This window comes from Lytechinus pictus, chromosome 1 (genome assembly GCF_037042905.1).
Source record: "Lytechinus pictus isolate F3 Inbred chromosome 1, Lp3.0, whole genome shotgun sequence".
Lineage (NCBI taxonomy): Eukaryota > Metazoa > Echinodermata > Echinoidea > Temnopleuroida > Toxopneustidae > Lytechinus > Lytechinus pictus.
The window spans coordinates 19314149-19339753 of record NC_087245.1 but is presented as its reverse complement, the minus strand read 5'-3'; the positions used below and the strand labels follow the sequence as shown (position 1 = coordinate 19339753).

The 25605-nt window shown below is 35.9% G+C and overlaps 1 protein-coding gene across 1 annotated transcript in view; it reads left to right on the top strand.

The window, feature by feature from the left end:
* Positions 1–25605, top strand: part of LOC129258918 (titin-like) — a 292780-nt gene that overhangs the window by 252451 nt on the left and 14724 nt on the right. Inside the window, exons 177-192 of the mRNA XM_064097713.1 lie at positions 133–333; positions 639–780; positions 1195–1394; positions 1671–1823; positions 2499–2544; positions 2883–2969; positions 3249–3360; positions 3726–4016; positions 4283–4346; positions 4675–4814; positions 5243–5455; positions 5766–5901; positions 6343–6521; positions 15384–15423; positions 15975–16013; positions 24964–25316. Of these exons, the coding sequence (XP_063953783.1) occupies positions 133–333; positions 639–780; positions 1195–1394; positions 1671–1823; positions 2499–2544; positions 2883–2969; positions 3249–3360; positions 3726–4016; positions 4283–4346; positions 4675–4814; positions 5243–5455; positions 5766–5901; positions 6343–6521; positions 15384–15423; positions 15975–16013; positions 24964–25316 (2396 nt within the window). The remainder of the gene's footprint in view (positions 1–132; positions 334–638; positions 781–1194; positions 1395–1670; positions 1824–2498; positions 2545–2882; positions 2970–3248; positions 3361–3725; positions 4017–4282; positions 4347–4674; positions 4815–5242; positions 5456–5765; positions 5902–6342; positions 6522–15383; positions 15424–15974; positions 16014–24963; positions 25317–25605) is intronic.

The following is a 25605-nucleotide window of genomic DNA, read 5'->3' as shown; positions in this document are numbered from 1 at the left end:
AATCAGTGATTGAAGTATGTCATTGTTGACACATTTTATTACCCACTGTTGATCTTATTCATTAATCTAAAGCACACAGTGTTGCATATTTTCTTCACTTAAAACAAAAGCCCTTTATCCATTTCTCTACAGAGGATCATATGGTATTGTCTACCGAGCCATTGAGAAAAAGACCCAGAAGACATGGGCAGCCAAATTCATGCGTTGCTATGGCAAAGAGCGTGATCTGGTCAGGCGAGAGATTGAGGTCATGAAGAAACTCCACCATCGTCGTCTTCTCAACCTTCATGAGGTCTTTGAGACCAACGAAGAGATCATCATGATCCTTGAATTGTAAGCATTATAATTTGTTTTAAAATTTTTTTTTTCCTAATTCATGTTGCCAAATACATATTTAGTAAAATGCTCATAGCATACTCCAGTAAGCCACCATTTTGTCACAAGGGTAAAGTTTTCTGTCAATCATTATATTTTATAAACATAAATTTTACAGGCAGAAAATTCATTAGATGCAAATATTTTTCCCTAAGAAAACTAATCAATCTTTCATTTGGATATTCACCCATTTTTAAAAACATAACTATGATGACCAATTCTTTTAATACAGCAAAGTTCTATTTATTGTTACTTGTTTTCAGTTTGTCTGGAGGAGAACTGTTTGACCGTCTGGTTGATGAGAACCACATTCTTACAGAACCTGAAGTAGTCTTCTACATGAAACAGATCTGTGAGGGTGTGAAACACATGCATGAGAGGCACATGGTCCATCTAGATCTCAAGGTCAGTTTCCCTGTGCTATATAACTTGTTTCAATAACATCATTTATATAATAAATCTTTATAAAAAATCAAATGGTACTATTTTGATAAATTTCAGCAGATGCAAAATAATACAAGGGAATAGTTTCAGAAAGATATTTACATTTTTACTTCATCAGTAGTATAAGTCATATATTCTGGTCTAGAATTGGCAACAGAAGATCTAGATTTCAAGTAAGAATTTTGTTATACTTATACATGTCCTTGTGCTGTTCAAGATACTGCTTTATCAGGGAATGTAAGTTGAATAAGGGGAAATAAATTTATCATATGTTCATCTAATTTGCATGCAAGTAAGATTATATTTTTTTTCAATACAAAATTATCCAGTCACGTAATACCTTAAATTCTGTAAAATTATTTTCCATTCCTGTAGCCTGAGAACGTCATGTTGTGCGCTCGGAATAGCGACGACATCAAGATCATTGATTTCGGCCTAACCATGGAGCTTGACCCAGACAAACCTGTCAAGGTCATGTTCGGCACCCCTGATTTTATCGCGCCTGAGGTCGTGACCCATGAACCCATTGGACTCCCGACAGACATGTGGGCGCTGGGTGTGATGGCATACCTTATGTGAGTAGAAACTAATTACATTGATTTACCTAGAATTCACTTATCCATTCTCACCTTCGAATGAGTAGTAAACTAGTCAGTTAACATCATAACGACATAAACTGTATGCAAAAATTTCTTGAAAAACACTTTCATTTCATAAGTCCAGATAAAGATTTTGGTGCGAAAGGTGAAAGTAATGATTACGCATAAATAGTATTTGAAATTTCTGTCATTTCTGATTAACTATCTCCAAAGGGGTAAACAGTATACAACTATTTCTCAATATCTTTTCAGGTTGAGTGGTATATCACCGTTTGAGGGAGAGACAGATCGTGAGACCCTTAAGAACGTCGCCATAGGAGAATGGGAATTTGACGAGGAAGCATTCGCTGACATCACAGATGAAGGTCTAGACTGGATCGAGAGGATCATCATCAAGGATAAAGAGTATGTTGAACAATTTCTTATCCTTCTGAGGGTTCAATACCAAGTAACATTTCAGTTAATGTTCTAATTTTAAAAGGAATACTATATCTTATTGTAAATATTCCTTGGCCAATTCACAGTAAATGCTTTCAATAAAAACCTGTCTCTCAGTGAAAGTTGTCATAATACCAAATTCCAATCTGCGAATTTTAATCAACTGTTTACCTCGAGTAACAATTCTCCAACAGCTTGCCATGAATATCAGTTTCATTGATCGTGCACATAGTGTGAACATTTGTCCCACGGTTGGTAATAGAACTGAGGGTGTGTGTGTCACAAAGAGTTATCTGTGACTTAGAGTTATGCTCGAATATTTGTGTAGCACCTTTTGGTCTCTGTATGATATTGCTCTACAAATCACAGAATGGAAATATTGTTTTCATTGTTGTCAATATTGTAGAGCGATCTCTTGATAGTGACAGGAAAGGTAAAGAAGGTCGAGTAAGCTACATTGAAAGAAAAAAGAAAATGGGGTATGAAAATGAAATAATTGAAGGAAGCAGTGTGTGACAGAGAAGAGAGAAAGGAAAAGGTGAAATGGGGTGCTTACGTCCGTATCTTCTCTTTACATCACAATAGACTCTTCATCTTTATATATGTACAATTCTAAAATATTGTTTGCTTTGATGTTTGCAGAGGAAGAATGACCATTCAAGAAGCTCTTGACCATCCATGGCTCCAGGTATGTATTGGGTAGATTTATCTAGAGTTATCCCACCGTTGCCACCAATTAAAGAGAGTTTCCCCCATTCATCTCATTTACGCTTTAGATTTATTCCGGAATTTGGAAATGTCTGCACAATCTTCTTTATAATGTAAATAAATAAGGCATGATTTGACAGTAAGAATGAAAACGATGCATTTGACAACAGGTAGATGAACATAGTGAAACTCAGTGTACACAATCCATTTGTTATTTTAACTGCAACTATTCTGTTATGAATTAATACTTTTCTATTATATTGCCTACATGGTATATATCTTATATACAAATTTTCCTCTTTATTTTCAAAATTTTAGATGGAGACAGATGAAATGGCTAGACGTCGTGCTCGTCGTCTTGACAACAGCAGACTCCGCAGGTACCATGACAAAAATAAGCCAAAGGTATGTTTTCCTTCTTTATCTTTGCTTTTTTTTTCATATTTATTCTTGCTATATTCTGTCAAAAATCAAAGCTTTTTTAAAGAATGCTATTATAGTTCTACATATTCTTTGAGCCATTAAGATTTCAAGGAAAATCATTCTCGATTTATGATGGTCTACAAGGTTTATTTTTTACTATATTTTATATGAAATCGTCTTTCATTGTCAGAGATGTACCCTTTGATATCAATAATACCAAATATGATTATGTTTCTTCTTTTCACCATGTCTTCTCACCAGGGTGCTGGTAAAACTATCAATGCCATTGGACATCTTGCCCATGGTGGCGCTCTTCGTGAGATGCACAAGATGTACCGTGGGAAACCTCTGATGGAAAGAGAATGCTACATGGGTATGTGAAGATTTTCATTTACGGAAGACAGTGCTTCATATTTTTTTTTAAATGTGCTTTACACTGGCTAGTGTATTCTTTAATTCGATATGGTTAACATTAATAAGAATTTGATTTCTTTTTATATAATTTTTTGGGGGGGGTTGTTGTTGTAAAAACAAAAGATTTAATAATTTAAAATTTATATTGCAAATTGAAAGTAAAGCTTATGTTTTCATCTCATCTTATTTTATTATATTGTCTTACTGAATAAACGAATTGTGGTACATGTAAATGCTTCTTGTTTCTGCAATGAGTTGTAGATAAATATCATTGTATGAATATCGTAATCATGGTGAATATGCATTGTTTGTATATACTTACAGATGTCCGAGATGCGGCACCAAAGTTCATCAAACCCTTGGAAGACACCATGGCGATCGAAGGTAATGCTGGTCGCTTTGACTGTGAGGTCTCTGCCCTCTCTGAACCTCTCATCACCTGGTTCAAAGGCAAGAAGGAAATCACTATCAGTATCAAGTACAAGATGCTCTATGATGACCGCAAGTACACCCTCATTGTTCAAGATTCCGAGTTTGATGATATTGCGGAGTACACGTGCAAAGCAGTCAACTCTTACGGACATGCCAGCTCATCAGCTGATCTTGATGTGCAGTGTAAGTGAATGAACTCTTTCAGAGCTATTGATGTTTGAAATATACTTCTATTTAACCTTCGGTACCATTGTGAAATCAATAAATGGTCATTGTTGAGTTCTTGTTTAGGGTTCCTTGTGCATGTGAAAAAATATGCATTTATTTTGTATAGATACAGTTGGGAGCAATTCCTTCTGTATTTGCTTTTTAATGATTACTATAGAGTCGTACCTGATGAACTTAATGTGAAAAGATATTAATTTTCCTACTGTTATTTTTTTGTACAGTGCTTGATGCACAAGAGCTGGACAAGAGAGGAGAACGTAGAGGTCTCGACATGAAGAGAAAGAAGTAAGTAATTTTCATTTATATAACTTATCTTCTATTTTCTACTATTATCATATCTACTCTTGATAACAAAAGTACAAAACGAAATGTGTATTTTTAACCTCGTAAAAAATGGTTGTACATTTGTGGTTAATTGTTTTTTGTGTTTAAAAAGGAGGTAAAATCTTGTCTTTATGGTTACAAATGATATCAAATTAAATCAGAGTTTCAATATCTTGTGGTAATTTCAAGATAGTTGTAGATAATGCCACACGTGTTAACCAATTAACACTTCATGGAGGAAATTTCGTATATCAATAACTAACGGTAATCTCTTATTCTGCCATATTAGGATACCTCTTGGTGAACGTGCCAAGAAGCTGAGAGCAGCCCAAGCTGCTGCACCAGGAAGTGACAAGGCTCCACAGTTGATCAGACCTCTTGAAGACCAAGAATGTGGCTTTGACTTCATCATGCCCCTGTCTTTCCAAGGTGAGTTGATATCCATCATGTGAAGAGTCTGAAAAAACCTGAATCTTCCTGGCGTTTATTATTTTGTTTCACAAACAATGAAACTTTCTAACAAGGCTTGTGCCAAGCGTAAGGAAAGTATGAAAACAACTCATTTAGTTTGTGGAGAGATATTTTCATTATTTACAATTCATTTCCTTTATGATTTATAATTTCTGACTTCGATTGATCTTTGTTAAATACAGACTTGTTCTTTTTGCCTCAGTTCAGAAAGGGAAATCTAACAGATATTAGATGTTTTTAACTAATGCTTTTATCGTAATGAACAAGTTATCAAAGAATTATTTCAAAGAATAACCTTCAGATTTTGTTTTTTCCATATCACAATATCATCTATCATCTAAATAAGAGTAGACTTAACTTTTGAAAATAAACCTTTCTTTTAACAGTCGCCGAAATCCCAGGTGTGCCTGAACCCAAGGTTAAGTGGTATCACGATGACAAGCCATTAAAGGCCGGTCCACACTACCACTTTTACGAGGAGGATGGAGTCCACACACTGGAGATTGACGGAACTACTGAGAAAGATAAGGGTCAGTACACTGCAGAGATCACCAACCAGTATGGAAGTATCGCCACCAAGTGCAGACTGGACGTGAATGGTAAGATTCCTTATTCAACCATGAATTATTTTCCTGGCTAAAGCAATGTATTATATTTATTTCATATGACTTGGATGACCACCATTTTCTCTTTTTGTATCTGTGGTCTTACCATGTGATTGACAAAATGTGTAGTTTAAAAAATGGTATTGGGAATGTAGGTTCTGTTTATTCCAGCGCCAATCAGTTGATTGCCATTTTCGAGGAAACTGCTTTACATACTTTAATTTGATTGATTTAATTGAAAATATATCCATATATTTTAAATGAAACATTGAATGATTTGTTTTGTGAAATTATTCATCTGCAGAACAATTCTTGACAAAGTTCAAGGACTATCGCCGACCTCATTTCAACCTCCATCTAAGAGATATCTTCATTGTTGAAGGTAGTGCTGCAAGACTTGACTGCAAGGTGACCGGGGTACCTGAACCCAACATCAGATGGTAAGTTCTATTATATATCTAATCTCTTAGAATTAGCTTAAGGTCAATAAAAAATATATGTATTGATACAGAGATGTAGTGCCGCTTTCCAAGTGGAATTAATACCCAAACTACTCACTTCACTTCACAATGTGTATTTCATGAGACATTTTTCAAAAAAATAATTAGGCTAAAATTTCAGAAAAACTTTTTTTAATTAAAATGCTTACTGACAGTGACATTTGTGAACTTCTATTTGTCGTACCATATCATGTGCGTCGTATTACTATTCAAATTTGTTGTATATATGTAATATTCTGTGAAAAAGTATAGTAACAATAGTAATAAAAAATGACAATTGAAAGTGTTCTATAGTAACAGAAAAATCTATTGCATTAGTATCAAAACGGGAAAAAGGGATTTCTTCAATGACTAATATTGATTTATTATTCCAATACCCAGGTTCAAGGACCACAAGGAGATCTTTGATGGCCAGCATTACTCCATCGAGTTTGGTGAGGATGATGAAACATGTAGCCTCATCATCCAAGAGGCATTCCTTCAAGATGCTGGAACCTACACCTGTCTTGCCTCCAATCTCCTTGGAAGAATCTCATGTGACTCCTATGTCAGGGTTGAACGTAAGTCACCAATGTCACTTCTATTAGTCTTTCTATATGATTCAATGATAATGGGCATTTTGACAAAGCTGTCGATCTTGCATTATTGTATTCGATGTGTGCATTTGTTATTATCATTAAAAAACGGAATAAAAAATGTATTGTGAACCTATTGTGATTTCAATATATCGAAGTATTGCAATGTTTATCCGAGATTTTAAGTGATACCAGACAGTTACAGTGACACTGATACCTTTTTAGTATTTAATTTCATCTAATTTTACGCTTTCAAATTTTATTTCATATTGAAGAAATAATTAAATATTTACAGCTTTAATTTCATTTATAGATACATTTAATTCTTAATTTCATTTCCAAACCTGGACTTGACCTTCACAAATTTTGAAGCATTACAATATTGGAGAACAAAATTACTCACCAATGCCCTGTAATATTAATTGTGTATAAGATAGAAAATCAGTATCGACTCTATCTTTGAATTTTAAATATTTTTTTATGGAGGTGGTTGGAGATATATGTGTGTGTGTGTGTGTGTGTGTGTGAAGGTGATAATAATGTATGAAATATTTTAGAAAATGATAGTATAAATTATCTACATATGTGCCTTATTTATCCTTTGTGACAAATATTAAACTAAATAAACGTGTCACCGTGTCTTCATTCTCTATTAACATTTTTCAAATGATTATTCAATTTCTGCTTCTCTCTTTGATGTGATGAAATGTTAATCTTTATTGTGGAAACAATATTGATGTTTTCATGTTTGTAAGGAGTTTTGTTGCGAAATTGAGAGATTTGGACGATAAAGATCGATACAGACCAACCTGGAGAAAAATAAAATTAAAGTGTACCTAAAATGGATGGACAAAATACTTTGTGAGGAAACTCTGATGGACAGAATTCCTCATGCTCTAAAACACATGTCAACCCAAATTGCACGTTAATGAGCGAATTGTGAAGCATTCAAGAAGCAAAACTCCAAACCTGGTGATGTTAAAGAACATGCTTGATTGGAAAAATCACATTGCACTACATGAAGACAAGGATGTCGAAAGTGTTACGATGAAGATTAGAACATTATTGGATGTGAGCCAGCTTGAAATTCCATAAATGAAGAACACTTGGTATATGAAAGAAACAATTAAAATGCAATGGAGAGATGGACATTGATTGTTGGTGATATTGGAACGCTATCACGTCAAATATTACCACTAATGGTGGATCTTCACATTATCAGAAAGGATTTGAAAATTCACCTAATAATAGCAATATTCAAGGGCAGAGATGATTACAGAAGAATATTACGAAACTATTGTTTTGATGAATTTGACTCTATTCCAAGACGTAAGACGGCACAGTTTACAAGGAGGATTTGAGAAAAATAACGAGAAGCAGCAAAAGTGATGTCTATCAAAGATTTTTAATGTATAAATGAATAGAGAATGGAGTGATATAGTGATATGAATGAATGAATATATAGATAGATAGATATAGGGAATTCACGAATGAAAGATGAGTAAGTAATGAACCTTTGTTTGAGTAAATTATTTCTTTAAATGAATGTATGGGTGAGAATTTTTAATTAATATGTGCATTGATGAATTATGTTATTAGTAAATAATGACTGAATGAATGAATAAGTGGTGGAAACAATGAAAGAGCAAATTATTAATCAACGACTACTAAGATTGAAAAAATAATAATGAAAGAAGGAAGGAAGGAGTATGCGAGGGAATCAAGCAAACGAATGAATGAATGAATGCATGGACGGATGGATTGATGAATGAAATGTTGCAGCGGGGCAAACATATACCAGATGAGGCACACACACAAAAACAGAATAACAACCGACAAACAAATCAAACACCGTTTCAATATGATTATAATGATGTTTTCGCCACAGGATTTTGTTGACGCGTTGACTCTTTCGACAGATGTTTCCATTTATCTTGTTAATTATGTGGTAAGGTGATATTTACGTATAGGAGTGGGAGGATCTGGCTCTGAAGTCTAGCCAATGCTTTCAATACAATGTCTGGGTTTATTACTAAACATGATGACATATGTACAGATTAGTTGTAACTCCGCCATAAACATTTGGTATCAAACAAGGTTATACAACACAAGGTTTTGTTTTCATTCGTGGTAGTATCTTGGACTTAAAGGCAAAATAAGTTGTCTCACTTTCACATCTGTTCGTTAGCACACCCAAAGTGGTTTAAAATCTATTTATGATTATATTTATTTTGTGATATGCACGAGTCAGGCCACAAGAAATTTACCTAAATTTCGGTTCTTGAATGTCTGTTCAGTCCATTATCTAGTTGATGTGAGACGAAATGATATATACACCATATGATTGATAATCATATTCTTGAAAAGAAAAAATAAATTTTAAAATGCACTTTATATTTTCGTTTCTAAAAAGAAATCAAAAGAAAAAAGTAAAAGATGTGCCTATAAGAAACATTCCAACCCAGAGGTGATTTACAAACAACAAAAGTAAAATATACATATAACGAAACGCCGATGGCGGTCTAAGAATTAAATTTAACTGATTTGGGGTGGCGATTAATAACAGCAAAATATTATTGCAAAAGTGCGTTTACATCTACTGAAGATAGTTACATAAAATATGTCTGGTTCTTTATTTATTATTTTGTTCAGGGACTTTGTTACTTTACCTGTTTGGTCCATGTGCAATTGCGATTTCAGTCTTGGCATCGCCGAAACGGGTGTTAGAGAAAATACAAAAAAGTATGTTCATATCTTCATCTGATAACATACAAAAATTCGTCCATAATAGCAAGAAAAATAAGATATGATAAGTCGGTAAAATGACAATAGTTACAAATGGTGGACCTTAGGAAAATCCTTACTTATATGCAAATATCTGTTCTTTATTTTTATTTCTTTTTGTCTCATGACATTTTAAAACGAAACATTTCAGCAAAGATGTAACTTAAAGTACTTAATTCATTTAACCGAAAAATGAATGGCGATGTGTCACCTTATATATATGTAAATGAATGAAAATACGTTTTATTTGTATAAGAACATATATATGATGTAGATGTAAGGGTATTAACGTATTGACTATGACTTTAATATTATGGTTATTCCAAAGGTAGCCAAAGTATTCTTTAGAGTCTTTAATCCGTGATAAAATATATAACACTTTCGTTAAATCTAAACCTTCAAATATCGACCGGAGATAATGGACATTTGAAAATATAATTGCTTCTACTTATAAGAGTATATTATATTACATAGGTTATGTATGCGCGCTTCGGGCAAAATATAATCCATTGGGGAAAATATAACTCCGTCGGGAAGAGGAAATGTTATATTCAAACTCTAGGGAGGCAACATCTGTATAATATTGTATGGGATTGACGTATGTCTTTCAATGTATTTATGCGATAGGCAACACGTATGCTCTTTCGCTGTATCGTCATAATCCATTATATAAACACAAGCTAGGTATCTAAAACTGTTTGTTAATAATGCTAGGTATACACACTCGTCACATGTAAACGAAACAATCTGTCATAACATTTCACTACACTGTTCGGTGCCTTTTTTTTACTTACTCCAATTTCGATGCTCCGGCGAAGACGCATGCAGGTATGCCGTGATATATAATGTACCTTGGCAGCGAAATGTCAGTTGTCTTGCGTTGATTTCATCCAATGGTAAAGTAATGCCCGGAGAAAAGGTTGGTCGTCTGTTAATCGTCAAGAGTCATTAGTTCTGTTACGAATGAGTGAATGAACCTATCACGTCATTTAACGTCAGTCCATTGCCAGGAATAACCGTATTTATATATATACATCTTGGTTGTAATAGGTTTTGTTATTAAAGAATATAGTGGATCTTTTTAACTCTTAACTGTACCAATAGCCTGAGATCATCACACCAGGGGCCCGTTGCATAAAATTTTTTACCTAAGAAAAGTTGTTTTAACTGGAGTTTTCACCCTGTGTTACAGTCAATGGCAGAAATCAGACTAACCTTAGTTTTCAGTTTTTACCAGAGTTTTCTCAGGTAAAAAGTTTTATGCAACAGGCCCCAGCATCTTCTAAAGACTCCCAAGACACTCATCCAAACTCTCTCATTCTTTCTTTTTCTTGTGCGCCTCAGGATAGAATATTTCTAGATATATGGCGCCGTATACATGCCTATTATTATAATTGATAATTATTATTATTATTATTAATATTACTCTTCAGACCCTCTTCGGAAAAAATCCTGTTAATAAATTCACAAGAGAAAACATATTTCGTCCATTTATTTAATCATTTATGTATGTTTTTTTAATGAATACCATACGAAATACCTGTTGAAATCAATTAGGAAATGTCGATATGAATTAGCTACTTTTATTTTGTTCCAATTATTGGCATTTGTGTAAGCAAACTAGTTCGAGTGGATGCGTTCTGCGTCTTTATTTTTGCGAGAGGCTATTACAGAGATAATGAATCATACCTGTGAATTGTTTGGATATTGTCCAGTATGTCTGCTTTGGGCTTGGTGTAACTGAGAAATTTGATCACCCTTCTTAAGCCATAAGGCCGTTGAAGACAAGGATTTGATTAAAGATGCTATGTTTATGAACAAGATGGTTTATAAGTAAGAGAATAAATGAGAATCATAATTTTCTGGTAGAAAATCAATTGAAGACACTTATTTTGAGTTACTTTGCATTTTAGAAGACAAAGGATTATCGAATATTGATATTGGCCACAAACTAGGATTTGGCAAGAAAAAGTTACTGCAATCCTGGAGATCTCCACGTATCAACTCGCTATCCATATACGATGTTTACGGATTAATGAAGGTTATATATAAAAAAAAAAAAAAAAAGGTAATCCTCAAATATGGTAAACAAAAACAGGGAGAGTGTTTTCGACTTAAGAGATGATTTAGCTGCAACTTTGTTCTATTAATTTAATATACACCATTATAAATCACTTGATGAGGCAACCGGGTAAACCTTTAACAGCTTTGCACTCCTCAACTCTCATTCACCCTAGAAAGGTATGCGACTCTCCCCGAGTTCGTTTCACTCTGTAATTAGCACCATCGCTATGTGGCTGTGGACTGCTTTTGAAATTAGGCAAGAGATGTTAAATATAAGCTGGTATAGAACCACATGATTACAAGGGAGAGTGGTTTATACATCATACTATTGTTTATGCCTCCTTTAATTGGTTGATTTTTAAAATTCTGTTCCTGGGCATCTGCCAGAATTCATTTATCATGCTTCCAAATCAAATTGTCTGGTCACCACATCATGCGTGTCATGATCTTGAAAGCAAGTAGGTTGACACGTCAGTCCATTCCAAATAGACAGTGGGAAAGCGATTAGAATTAAACACTCATTAACTAATTATGCTTTGTAATTGTTATGATAACATACATGATTACTGACTGCAAATGATTAATGTTAAGTTTATTCAAAGAAAGATTTTATTCGACACTCTCTGGTTATCTCTTAGACATTGCTAACACTGTGAATCAAGAAACTTCGATTTGTTTTTTATAAGTACTTGCTTTGTTTTTTTTTCACTCTCTTCAAGACTTTGTATAGTCAAAGTTTAGTGAATTTTATTGTTTCAGATTTACATGATATTTAAAAGGTCTTTTTCATTAACGAAACAATTAGGAACTGCTTTTATTCATTTCGTCACAACGTCATCCCTTTAAATCTAATTCACATTCTAGTAGTACTTTAAATTTAAGGCACTTATAAATTATTTTTCTTAAATCTAAATCGGAGAAAACATTAAATGTTAGAAACCTCTCCCAAATGCCTGTGTCATCCTACATAAAACTCACACAGGCGAGAGTTCCAACCTTTAGGGTGAACCGATTAGTTATTGTTTACTTGGACGTCTTAATGATAAGGTTTTATCACTGTTGTGACAACTTTATCTGAGTACCCGTTTACATTGTTGACTATCAAACACAGAAACAACCCACGCTTATTGTATTTTAAGATAAGTGTCTCCATGCAAACAGGGTTTAAGTGTGTGATTGGAAGAGAGTGTGAATGAAGAGATGAGTGAGGTGTTTGTCATTGGTTATTCCGTCAGTCGTTACGGATTGCGCCCACGAGAGTTTTAATGATTTTTGGCAGTGATTGAAATACATCAGTGACCTCGGCTGGTAAATGTAGTATGTCCCACTACTTGATTAAAATCAAGTATAATTTTTCATGAAACGTTTTCACCTTGATGATATTACTATACGACTGGATCTTATTCGAATGGATGAAATAATTCGTTTTACATTCCAATAACAGTACAGCAAACAGAATTGTTGCAATGTTTCAAAGTTCGAATTTGCACAATCCAATGACTGACCCGCGGTTTTAAGTGATGTAAGCCGAGGCTGGTGGCTTGGTTCTTGAGTAGAGGCCTGTAACCGGTAATGAACCCCAGATCATACGGCGCTCAGTGTAGATGTATACTGCCGCTTCGGTGGATCCATCTGCGGACTTTAACAGGCACCAATTGGACGAACCAAATAAGGCAGCGTTTTGCTCGGGCTGGCCTCGCCGTGTCGACCCTCGCCCCTGCTTTTACCCTGCACTGTAGGCACGACAGGACACCCCAGGCTTAGGCATCCTGACTCTGGTGACATTTTCAAGTGAGCTAACGGCTGTTCGTATAGGCTGCGCTGGATGGCTGGCCTGGCAAAGGGGGTGTCATCAGTCTTCGCTGCCCCTCTTGGGTTTCAGATTTCACCATCCAACTGGCATGACTGCTATTTCATGTGATCGGCTTACATCGTTTTCTCGCTTGTAGTATGACGTGTGGTGTGAGCAAGTGGACTCGCGTCTCTCACTCTCTTTCCTTTCTTTAGCCACCCGACCCCCGGCCTCGCGCTATACTAATATCCACCACTACATTCATCGTAAGGTGACGACTATACTTGGCTTGGAAAGAATCGCTACTGTGTAGTGGTTTTGCCTGTGCTACCTACCCGTAGCGTGAGAGCGGCCGGGTCGGAGTGGGGGGAAACTATCGGGCCTGCATCGGAAGAACAAGCTAATTGATTTCTAAAGCTCATTGAAATAATAACGTCGTAGATTTTACGTTTTTAACGTCATTTTTAGAACTCTTCAAGGATACTCGCGTAATTTTGCAGTGGTGAATAGATAGACATTGCCGTGATACCCCATTTGTGTTTTCCTGAATTTTTCTGTCGTGATTGTTTGATCAATTTCTGGAATAGTACAAGGAATTTCTTCAGTGCTTTTCTTATCGAAATATACAAATTTCAATGCTTTCTGCATTTACGTTCAAGAATTATTTTGTAAACAAAATTTGGTAAATATGGAGGACGGACATGTGAACGGCGAAGTCTTGGGAGAAGAGGAGATCGGGGAACTAAAACTAGACGAAGATGTCTTAAATACATCTGGTTGTGGCTATGAGGATGAACTTGTTATTACAGAAGAGGGGGATTATCCGGCGGATAATCGAAGTGGAAGGGGTAACTCCGATATCCTCACCCCAGTCGGTAGCTTCTCCTCGGGTGAAGGGTTAGCGACGATGTCTTCCGCGGCAAGAGCTGATAGCATCCCTCTTGAGCGCGAGATGTCGATTGATGACGAGATTACCATGGAAACAACAGACCCAATCACAGAGGAGGATCCTCCAAGCATTGCTAGTGAGATTGAGTCTGTTCCGCGCGACGCCCCCGAAGAAGAAGAAGAGGAGGATAGTCAGAGACCGCAGCATCGATCCCGAGGTACTACAGGCACCAGGGTGAACACCTCGATGGATACGCGATCAGCAGCATCAGCATCAAGGAGTTCTTATCGGCCTAGCAGTCCCACGGTCAAGGACATGATTAACTCATATCTTTACCGTGATCATGAAACCGATCCCTATGATCTCCTTGTCGACGTCCCCGACATCGAGGTGGATACAGACAGCGAGGAGTATGAATTCGACTCTGATCCGGTTTCTGATAGTGATAGAGGGGTCAAAGACCTTCTCACTGCTCTCGAGGATCAAATTCGCTGGAAATCGGATCGTAATATGAGAAAGGCAACAGGTACATTTGATGAGCCTAGAAATACCCTTATTAGCCGGTATAACCCAGAGTATGAGCCACCGCCTGAAACCTATGAACGTTCTTTACCCAAAAGTATTCCTACGACAAGCTCTAGTATCTTGGAAAGAAGTAAGCGCCGTTCTAGTTTAGATGCCACCACCCGAGAAATATCAAATAAATACCTAGCACCACTCAACAAGAAATTAAGTTCATCATATGATAGTCTACCTCGCCATGTTCCCTCGAGTACAACAAGTTCGTCATCGTCCGGTTACTCATCTCTAGGTCGCTATGGGAGCGTTGATTCGTTGTCGCCATCGAGGGCATATCGTTCTCGCAGCGAAGAACCTGTGTTGTCGTCGTCGTATCTCTCCAAACCATCGTATTCTAGCGGATTGGGATACCGATCGTACAGCAGTAGCGATGTATCCCGTATCACGCCCTCGTATCGCGCAAGCTATGCGGATACCTATTCATACGACTACGATGATGAGAGCGAAAGCGATAGCGACGTTCCTTATTTCTCTCCTCTGGCGCCTCACCGGGCTTATCGAGCTCACCGTGAGGGTCAGCGTGTTAAAGGACCTTACGCGAGGCACATGGCCAGATTTAGTGCAACAACAGGCGCATCAACAATCGCATCGACGCCAACACCACCACGATCACCAGCGACCTCGAGAAAGAACGAAGTCCCCATCGATGAACGACTACGTCAGATCCGAGAGAACTATCGTAAATCCCACAAACTTGACTATCAACGTAATGAGCCATATTCTTCTTCTTCCTATGCAGGCCTTGGGGTGGACAGTGAGGGAGGATCCGCACTCTCAATGTAAGTAGTATATATTATTTCCCCCTTTAATTTTCAGATTACATTTTTGATGTGACGTTATTTTCTAAGTATTGCATGTGCATTTTTTTTGTGCGTGTAATTTTGTCAACCAACATAAAAACGAAAATTACCAATTTATAGGCCATATTTTGGGCAGTTGTGACGACATCAAAAAAGTGAAAAATTCCCTATATGAAAAGACAATTTCTAATATATCCTGTATACAAAGAATACATTAATATTGTTATCAATTAATATTCTTATGGTCGTGATATTCATATCAACACTGTTTCGACATTTTGGAAAGTCCTTATTTGAAATGTGTGTATAAAGAAACGTTTTAAACATTAATACGAATTTAAACAATTTGTATAATTCATCTGGAAATATATAACATGAATTAAGAAAATATTTAAAAATCAAAGTTTGCTGTGTTTCTTCATTAAAACTATGCGTTACTCTTATCCTAAAAATACCCTGAAATATCCATCAGTTTTATCAATGTATTGGCAAGCAGTTATTGTTAAAGTTGTTGTGTTTGTGTGTTCCAGTTTGCATGCAAAGCAGTTGTATAAGAGAAAGTATTACAGGTAAGTGTACATATGGAAGTAAATGTTTACAAATATATCCAACGTAGGCACAACATTTCCTCCCAATAGCCTAACATCAGAAAGTTTGCATGCTTGTAAGTTTGTATGTGGAAATGTAGCTTTAAAATATTTCAATACATAGGGAAAGTAAACATAGACTTAATATGTTACGTAATTATATACCACCAATGGCTCTATCTTAACCAAATGCACGATCTAGGTAATTTCAGAGGAAGAAAGCTCGAAAGGTATGGGGATTTGGGTATGAAAAGCGTAAGTAAATAATGAGTAAAGGAGGAAGTAATAAAATAGATAAAAGGTGAGATCTGAAATGAAAATAAAGTGACGTGTCTCTTTAATGGCGGTGATACATCAATATAATCCATGGTACAGCAGAAGGGAGCGGATTGTCTATGTAATGGATCCTCGCTATGTAGTGTTTATGTCTCAGCCCTCGCGGCATTCCTATCATACCTAACAGATCAAGGGTCATCATGCAAGTTCGTTCCTTTATCTTCATCCTCATCCAACTCCACCACATCCCCTCCTCCATCTCCTTTCATCCTACCTATATTTCTCAAACTATACGTCTGCTCGGTCTGCTCATCCTACGTCTATCAACCAAGATGTTTTGTTTGTTTGTTATTAACATGTGTGTACCCTTACCCCAATCTTACAAACATACTTCCCCATGCCTTCTCCTCTCATCATTTTACCCGTCACATCCTCCTCAAATTCCATGTCCGTCTCTTTATTGAGCCCAACATCTACAGCAACAGTCACCGTGTCCGTTGAATTTGTATTATTATTATTGACTTCTTGAATTTAGGCTTGTATACATTCCTCTTTTGTATACCCCTAAACCAACCTCCCGGATTATGATTAGAACCCATCTCCTGTACATAAAGTTACTCCTCCACCCATCTAATTATTTTTTTGTCTCGCTGTAGGTTTCCTAAGCTTAGCAAAATTATTCCACTAAAATAATTATGTACATTTCCTCTTTATCTTGCTTTCAATGATAACGTAAGAAAGTATATTTCCTCGATCATAATGACTTGCACTCTCGTTACCCGTCAAACCTTACTCCTTTCTCTTGGGCATCATTATGCCTTCTGCGCAATACTTAACATTCCATGCCTCCCCCTTCCCTTTATGAAGCCGAACATCTACACCATAGCTATCAATCTATCCTCTTTGTTGTAAGTGATAAAGTTTAGCATGTTTTCTCGTGGTCCATTCTTCTTCTCCGCCGTTTCTTGTCCCCCACCTCATCCCATATCTATCCCCTTCCCGTCTCTGTCAGCATTCCGTTTTCGTCTATCAGTTATGTGTCGATTTTTGCATTAAAATTTACATGAATTCTCCGTTGTGTATCAAAAACCATACACTCTGAAAACACTGTCTACAATGTTACCCAATATTGGGTAGAAAGGGAACATGTATGTTTGTTGGGGTTTTTTACCCCATATTGGGCTATTTCAACGCACCATTGCGTAAATTTACTAAATATCTTTTTACCCAACCAACATACATGTTCCCATTTTACCAATATTGGGTAAACCTTTTTTTAGAGTGTAGTCAATCCCTAGCCTGTATTCTCAACCAAGGAACATGCGGACGTTATTCCTTTTACCAACAGAGTATGTAATACTACCATCATTTCCCGCTTCTTCCTTGACACATCCTTCCATCTGTCCATCGTCAGCTTTCTGTCCCCCTATTCCCTTTCCATCTTCGTATGTTATTCATTAACTCATCGATGGAATGATAGCTTACTATGACGCCACCTCACCAATGTCACTCTCCAGACAGTTTAATGTGATCCGAAGCGAATGTGTTATCTCACAAATGCCAACACATGCCTTGTTCTATATATATATGTATCGCCGTCACATACTGTGGTAGTTTTCAGCGTCAGGTACATTGATTGCGTTTTAGCAGTTCGGTTCCTCATGACAAAAGTGATGACTACAGAACAATAAGAATACGCCATTGGTAATAACCATAGTGTTAATGATATTGTGGTAAAAAAATTTAGTATTGAAAAGAATAACGATAATTGAACGAATGCCATTATTAGACCAATAGATAGCAAGTGTAGGAATGGTTTGTTGATATATTAATAGACATTGTGAGACGTTAATAAATTATAATAATAGTAATAGTAATTATGTAACTGAATAAGATGCACCACTTTCTCATTTTTTTAACTTTCCCTAAAAGAAAACAATATTCATTTATCATGTTACTTTTCAGACCTTATCACTAATATTTATTTTTAGTATAATTCAGTGACTAATGTTAGAAGTTCATTTTGATTTATCGTTCACTTGATATGAACCAATCACTGCCATAATCGCCTATATAAACCACAAACATACTTAGAAACACTATGATAGTACAAATAATACACACATGTGAGGCAGTGGTAAGTGTTACACATATGAGGTAACTCATTTTGAACAGTTTTGATTGTTTCACATTTAATGAGTGTAGGTTAGTATTCTAAATGCCCAAGCAAAAGGTTGTTCGTTATGATTTACAAGATAGTGGTGAGGATGCTTGTTGCTTGATAAACTATCATTAGATTAGAGACTTTACTTGTGACCGCTTTATCATTGAGCATAAATGAAATTACGTTAAGCAGAACACTTGACTGATCACGTGCGTACGCGCAACCAATCATTCAATCGGATCCAACTCGCCATCTTATGATAAATTCCATAAGACACATATTGTATTCGTAACGAGATAGTGCATGCAAAATATTAATGTACTTAGTTTCAGAAAGAGAGAAGAATAGGTTTAGACAGAGACAAAATATTTGAAATTCACTAGTTTTTCTTTCGATATGATTTACTATACAAGACAAATTTATCAGGCCAATCCTTCCCTTAATAGATGGGGCAAGCTTGTAATGAGTATCCACAAATTATGGTATTTCACGAATGACAAGGTTGATATACATCGACTGATCACCCCAAACGAATTCGTGGAATTCGATCAAAACATGTGGCACAAACGTAAATCAGTGTCATCCTCGTCAAAATGCTTTCCATTCTGCGTGATACACCATATCCCCATGCATTGGCATCAACGAATCTGCCTCTTTATTTACTGTTGCAGTAAACATATTAGAGCCAAAATAGAATCTGGTTCACTTAGTGTGGAGTTCAAAATTACAATGGATTCGAAGAAAATATATCATGAGATAGGTAACTAGTGCGATGTCATGTGATGAAACAAATGTAGACTATTTTATTAATCCTTAATCATGATTAAAAAGGGCTTTGGATTCATGATATATCATTCATTATTATATGATAATCCAATTATTTATATATCATCGATCTCAAATATTGTAAACTGGTATTTTTCGTTCTAATTATTTTCAAATCGATTCTCGTAACTATTAATTGATGTACAGTAAACATAATCTAAGAGTTATAATGGATATTCCATTTCAAAGAGACCGTTAAATTGTCCAAGATTTCCAATTTGATTCTTGATTGCAACAAGTGATGTGGATGTTTACCACACACTTAGCAAATTAGCTCAAATGTACCTCCCAAAATTCTGATTTCGATATAACAAAATCAATATAATAATAAAAAGAAAAATATATCTAGAACTAACAAAATGAGATAATTCGAAGTGTAAAATAATAACATTATAATTTCTATTCAGTCTGAGTTTGGGTGTTTAAAAAAAAGTACTACAAATATATATTGTGTCGTTCATAAATGTTAACGGTGTAATTTAGTCTTATGGGTTTATTTCAATGAAGAAGATTATTTTCATGTTTATACAAATGCTATTCTATTGAGAACCTTTTGTCCAACGTATTTGAGACACTACCGTATGTATGGAGAGAAAAGGGAAAGGGAGAAAGAAATGGAGACGAAAGAGGTCAAATAATCATTTTATTTTTTAAGAATTATTATCTCAAACTCTATCACGAAATTCAATTTTATTTTTTTAAATTCCATATTTTCTACCGATTGCTACTTTTGTATAGGTTTCTGCACATTTCGCAATGATTTACCCCTCAATTTTTTTCGCTCATTGTGCTCATGCTTTGAGGTAGACGTCTTCTCGTATACCCTCGAATCCTCGATTCAAACATACATAATAAAAGTAAGAAAAAAAATATGTTGGTCACGATTTCAAAGAAAAATTTTAGAGCGTATTTTGAATCTTGCAAATAGCGATTATGAAAAAAACACCTTTCAGGCAAAGACGGTGCGTTAAATATACTTTAAATCCTGCTATTTTAAAGTTTACTCACATCTGTTTCTCCTGGCCTTTAATTGACGCGGCTGTTGGGCTGAAAGAATGTGAAATCGATAGGGTGTGGATTCATGAACAAGTCTATGCTCTGGAGCTATTAATGAAATGCGTCTTCTCCGGTAAGTCACATTCAGAATTTCACCTACCACTACTCCACTTATACAAACAAGAGCTGAAGGCGTGTCGGAACCATGTTTATCTACAGTAGATATGGACTTAGGAGACTATATGACAGGTACTTTATTTTTACTTTTATTCTGAATCCTGTTGGCATTATTTTCACGTAGATACGGATGTTTCCTCAGCATCGGATAGTTGTGTATCACACTCGAAGTATTCAGTTTTGATCTTTCGCATCACTTGGACGTATATCTGGTGTTTGGTTTTTTTTTAGAAAGTTATGTCAAATTTTCTTCCGAGTTTTTATCAAAGACTTGATTCTATGTTATTATATGTCTTGTTCTTATGAGAGGGTTGCGTTTCCGACTTTACGATGCTGTTGATTGCATAGAAAATTTAGAATAAATGATAATCCGTACTTTCGTTATCGGTTGCTGTTGGTCATTTAATAGTTATTACTATGGCTTTATCGAGCACGAAAGATACGCTCATGATTATCTTCCTATTTTATTATATTTTTTTCTTAATTGCATTAGTGCGCTCTTGATTTTACGTCTCTAATGTTCATTATTGAAAGCCCTTTTGTCATACAACCGGTTCCTATACGATTATATCTATATTTCAAGTCATTCCTCTCGTAGTACCTTGAATAAGAGTGGTAAACTGTTTCAAGGGGTCTGTTTTTGACAGTTAATTGATAAATAATTGAAGATCAGTAGTATTATTTGCATTGTACATATAATACAAATGTGTGTAGGATGAAGGATATAAGAACCAAACTGTACACACCGTTTAAAGACATACCTTTGGGTCGCAATGATTGCTCAGATGACTAATTACCAAGGGGAGGACATTTCAAGTAGATTTTGATTCACACGCCCTTGTATTCTCCACTAAACCTCTCCTATTCGTGGGCCCCAAGCCCCCTGAAGATACGAACATAACTTGGGTATGCGACCCTGTCATCCCCTGGATTCCAAGCAATAATTATCAGCCTGCCCCGCGCATGTGTCACTACAACCAACGGGCATCCTTGTCTACCCCCATGCATACACAACCCGATCTGTCTCCGTCTGTCGCGTCTGACCCCTCCCCAGCTGTACCCCCTGGGAGCGAGGATGAATCATGGAGATGGTATGCCATGTGTTTCATGGTTACATTGTTGGTCTATCATCTGCAGGATCTAGGCATATAGATAATACCCAGCTACGTTCCATCAAAGAAAATAGGATAGAAACGTTTAGTTTTTAGGTTGTGTTACATTATTCTTTTTAGGGAAGAGTCTATATGTTCTTAAGACTATAAGTTTTAGATATTCAATATAATTTCACGAATCGAATTGAAACTTTATATAATTATGTTTTTTCACCATACTGTGTCTCCACAATAAGAATGTGAAAGCCAAAGTTAGATATTTTGAGAATCAACATTTTTCCTTGTATTTATTCTGTCAAATTCCTGATAATTCAACTATACGTCTTTCAAATCAAGCATTCTTACTCCGTGTAACGCACAGATACGGCCGAAGCGAAATCTGTTTAAGTTTATAATAACATAGTTTCAATTCAAGACGTGTCAGCTATGATCCAGAACAACAAGACAAGAGCCAAAACATTGCCGGGGAAACTTGAAATGCATGGTGCATTACAAAGTGCCTATTTTTAACCAGAAGACGTTCGTAATATGTTAGCCATACGTCAACTTTGTATGTGCCCAGGAATGCGCAAGATGATACGAGATATTTGATTTGGCGGTCGATGAGCATGCACGACAAAATGCCAGTATAAGATTCCTAGGTCTACTGGAAACCCCGAGGGGTTATTCCAAGTGAAATCGCCCTAAATCTGCGGCATCAAAACTTGCTTTAGATCTCTGATGGATTGGAAGGAAGTTTGATTTAAATTCCTTCTTCGTTATTTAAGGTATGATCCATATATTAGAAAGGGGTAGGGTTTGCAACACCGTAGGGAGCCCGACTATGCGAGGATGGTGGATGGGCCAACTATTTTACAAATTCTCATCAACCATTTTCTAAAGAAACTTATTATTAATTAAAACATCCCTCTTAAACTACATCTTTCGATACTTTCGTCAGCTTTCTAATAGATATTTCCAAGTTTCCAATATTGTTTCTTTCCTTTCCGGTCTCGCGCAAATATATCAATATTTAGACGGAAATACCAGTTATCGCTGGTCGAAACGCAATAGGGCATCAATCAAAAGAATAAGCGCTTCTCTCCTTCCCCAATCTCCCGTACGAAAAGAGATCGTACGTGTCCCAGTGCCCTCACCAGGCGGGCTAATTTTAGATGCTGGCATGTAAAGTATTCCTAACCGATGAACAGACCTAGAGACCAGTGCAGGTTTTCACTCCATTAGGTGGAGACACCAGAGCAAATCGTTTCATTATGATTGAACTTGCAGAGTGTAAGATTTGTAAGATTAACATCACTGGAAATATCGTTAAGATTAAAAATAGTTAATTCTATTTCAAACGAAATGTATTATAGGGTTATATTTAAGGGACAGAATAAGATGTTTTCCATGACATTTTTTCACTTATTGGTGTATTAAGGTGTATTTTATTTGTTAAAGGTCAAGTCCACCCCAAAAAATTGTTGATTTGAATAAATAGAGAAAAATCAAACTAGCAGAATGCTGAAAATTTCATCAAAATCGGATGTAGAATAAGAAAGTTATGGCATTTTAAAGTTTCCCTTATTTTTCACAAAACAGTGATATGCACAACTCAGTGACATGCAGATGAGTCGGTCGATGATGTCCATCACTCACTATTTCTTTTCTTTTTTATTGTTTGAATTATACAATATTTTATTTTTTACAGATTTGACAATAAGGACCAACTTGACTGAACCATATATTATTAAATAATGCTAATACCACATTTTGAGGGAGGAATTAATCGTTATTTAGCTTGACAATGAGGGGAAAATTACAATATTTTATATTTCATAATAAAATACAAAAGAAATAGTGAGTGGGTGACGTCATCAGTCTCCTCATTTGCATACTGACCAGGATGTGCATATAACTATTTTGTGAAATTAAGCGAAACTTTAAAATGTCATAACTTTCTTATTTTACATCCGATTTTGATGAAATTTTCTGTTTTGTGTTTGTTGGATTTTTCTCTTTTAATTCAAATCAACTTTTTGTTGGGGTGGACTTGTCCTTTAAGATATACCACAGAATAAATTCATCCAGTTGGCTAGATTTACTTGCACTGATTCACTTTATAGGGATATTTGGGGTTCTAGTCTCATCACCCCCCCCAAAAAAAAAAAAGTTACATAATGAAAAAATAACAATCCAAAAAATATTCATAAAATCATCATATAATTTTCAATAATACTCTAATGCTGTCATATTGGTCGAATGAAAAAAAGATAAAAACAAATAAAATGAGAAACATGGAAAGACGGACAAAAATGAATTGAATGAAAAAAAAATAATGAATAAACGAGATGTATTCAAATATCTTGTATTCATATATTTTGCCCTTGACGCACTTGTCAGAATTCGCCTATAGCTATAAATCTGGCTTTGGTTTAACACGTGATGTGTATAGGCATGTAACGCAAAGAGTATTTATTACGTCCTGTGTTTTCTTTATCGGGTTTACATGTAGCTCGTAAACCTGGGACCCGTTGCCAAAAGAGTTGCGTTTAAATGCAAGCCAATAATCAATCGCAAGTCCCAACTGCGCGCTGTTGATTGGTTGAAAATCAAGTTGGGCATAAATTTTAGAGTTTCGATTGATTGCAACTCTTTCTGCAACGGGCCCCACTTCAAAAGAACTTTGAGAACACGAGTGTCTATCGACCCCGCTAGGCGGAGAGGGATGTCTGAACAAATCTAATTTGATTGTAATTAAGGGAGGTCAAATGTACCCCGCCGCTTGGAGGGCAATCTTAATGAGAACTTTTATGGTCGTAATACCACGTTAGTGACATAACCACGTGTGTTTAAAACCTCTTTCAAAGGTCATTAAATCAGGCTCGAGTATGAAGGCAAACTATAAAACGAGATTAGTGAAAATTCATTACATATCACACAACCATATTAGAACTTATCAAGGAGATGATGGAATGAAACCTTTTCATCTTGCCCAGATCGAATTCTATAGAATATTTAGGAAAGTAATGGTTTAAAGAATTGGTTTTGTGCATGCTTTTTTTAGTCTGCATGCTTCATTTACTGGTTTACTTTATTTTAAAATGTCATGATGTTTTTTCGCCCTTTGAAATCCATGCATGTTCTAGATTGTTTCTGTAGCTTTAGAATGTTCATATCAATATCATCCAAACGAGTTTTATTCTGATATAATAATTGAAATATTAAAGAAAAATATATATTCGTATATTTTTCTTAAGAACCTATTGTTGTTTTAAAAATTAACAAAAATAAAGATCGTATTTCTGCTGGCGATACTTATGAATCTGACATGACTGTTTTACCATCTACGTCAGATAGCATAAATCATTCCACTCCCGCTATGCTTTATTATCTATTGCAGGGAGTCTAGTGAAGACGAGCGTGTCGTATCCCGTGCTAAGATTGAACCAGTTCACAGTCGTCGCCTCGTACAACAACCGTTCTTCAGTCTCCCGCTCCGCCGAAAGGTCGTATACAACGGCGAACCGGCGCGCATCAGCTGCAATGTGCAAGGGACACCAAAGCCGAAGATCGCTTGGAGCAAGAACGGTATACCAATCTACGATGGGGCATACTACAGTATCACCTATCGATGGGGCGTGGCCATGGTGGAGATCCGAAGCGCCAGCAGGAGCGACACCGGGACTTTCAGGTGCACCGCAACTAACCCAGAAGGTGAAGCGACATCTGCTTGCGAGCTGGTTGTCGAAGAAAGTAAGTGTGACGTCAAATTAACACGTATTATGACGATGAAATGTAAACAGGTTCTCGAAATTTTACATTTGCTATTGATATTTGTACTGAATTGTCGGAAGAGCAGATAAGAATCGAATGAAAAAAGTACATTATTCTCTAAGTCTTAATTCCTTGTTTTAAGGTGCAATTATCATAAATGAATGAATTTGTTTTTATGGATGTCCCCTATAAATAAATAATAACAATTTGCACTTCTCCCAGATTCACTTTGTTTTTCCAACTACCCGATGCGTCATGTATTAATCAT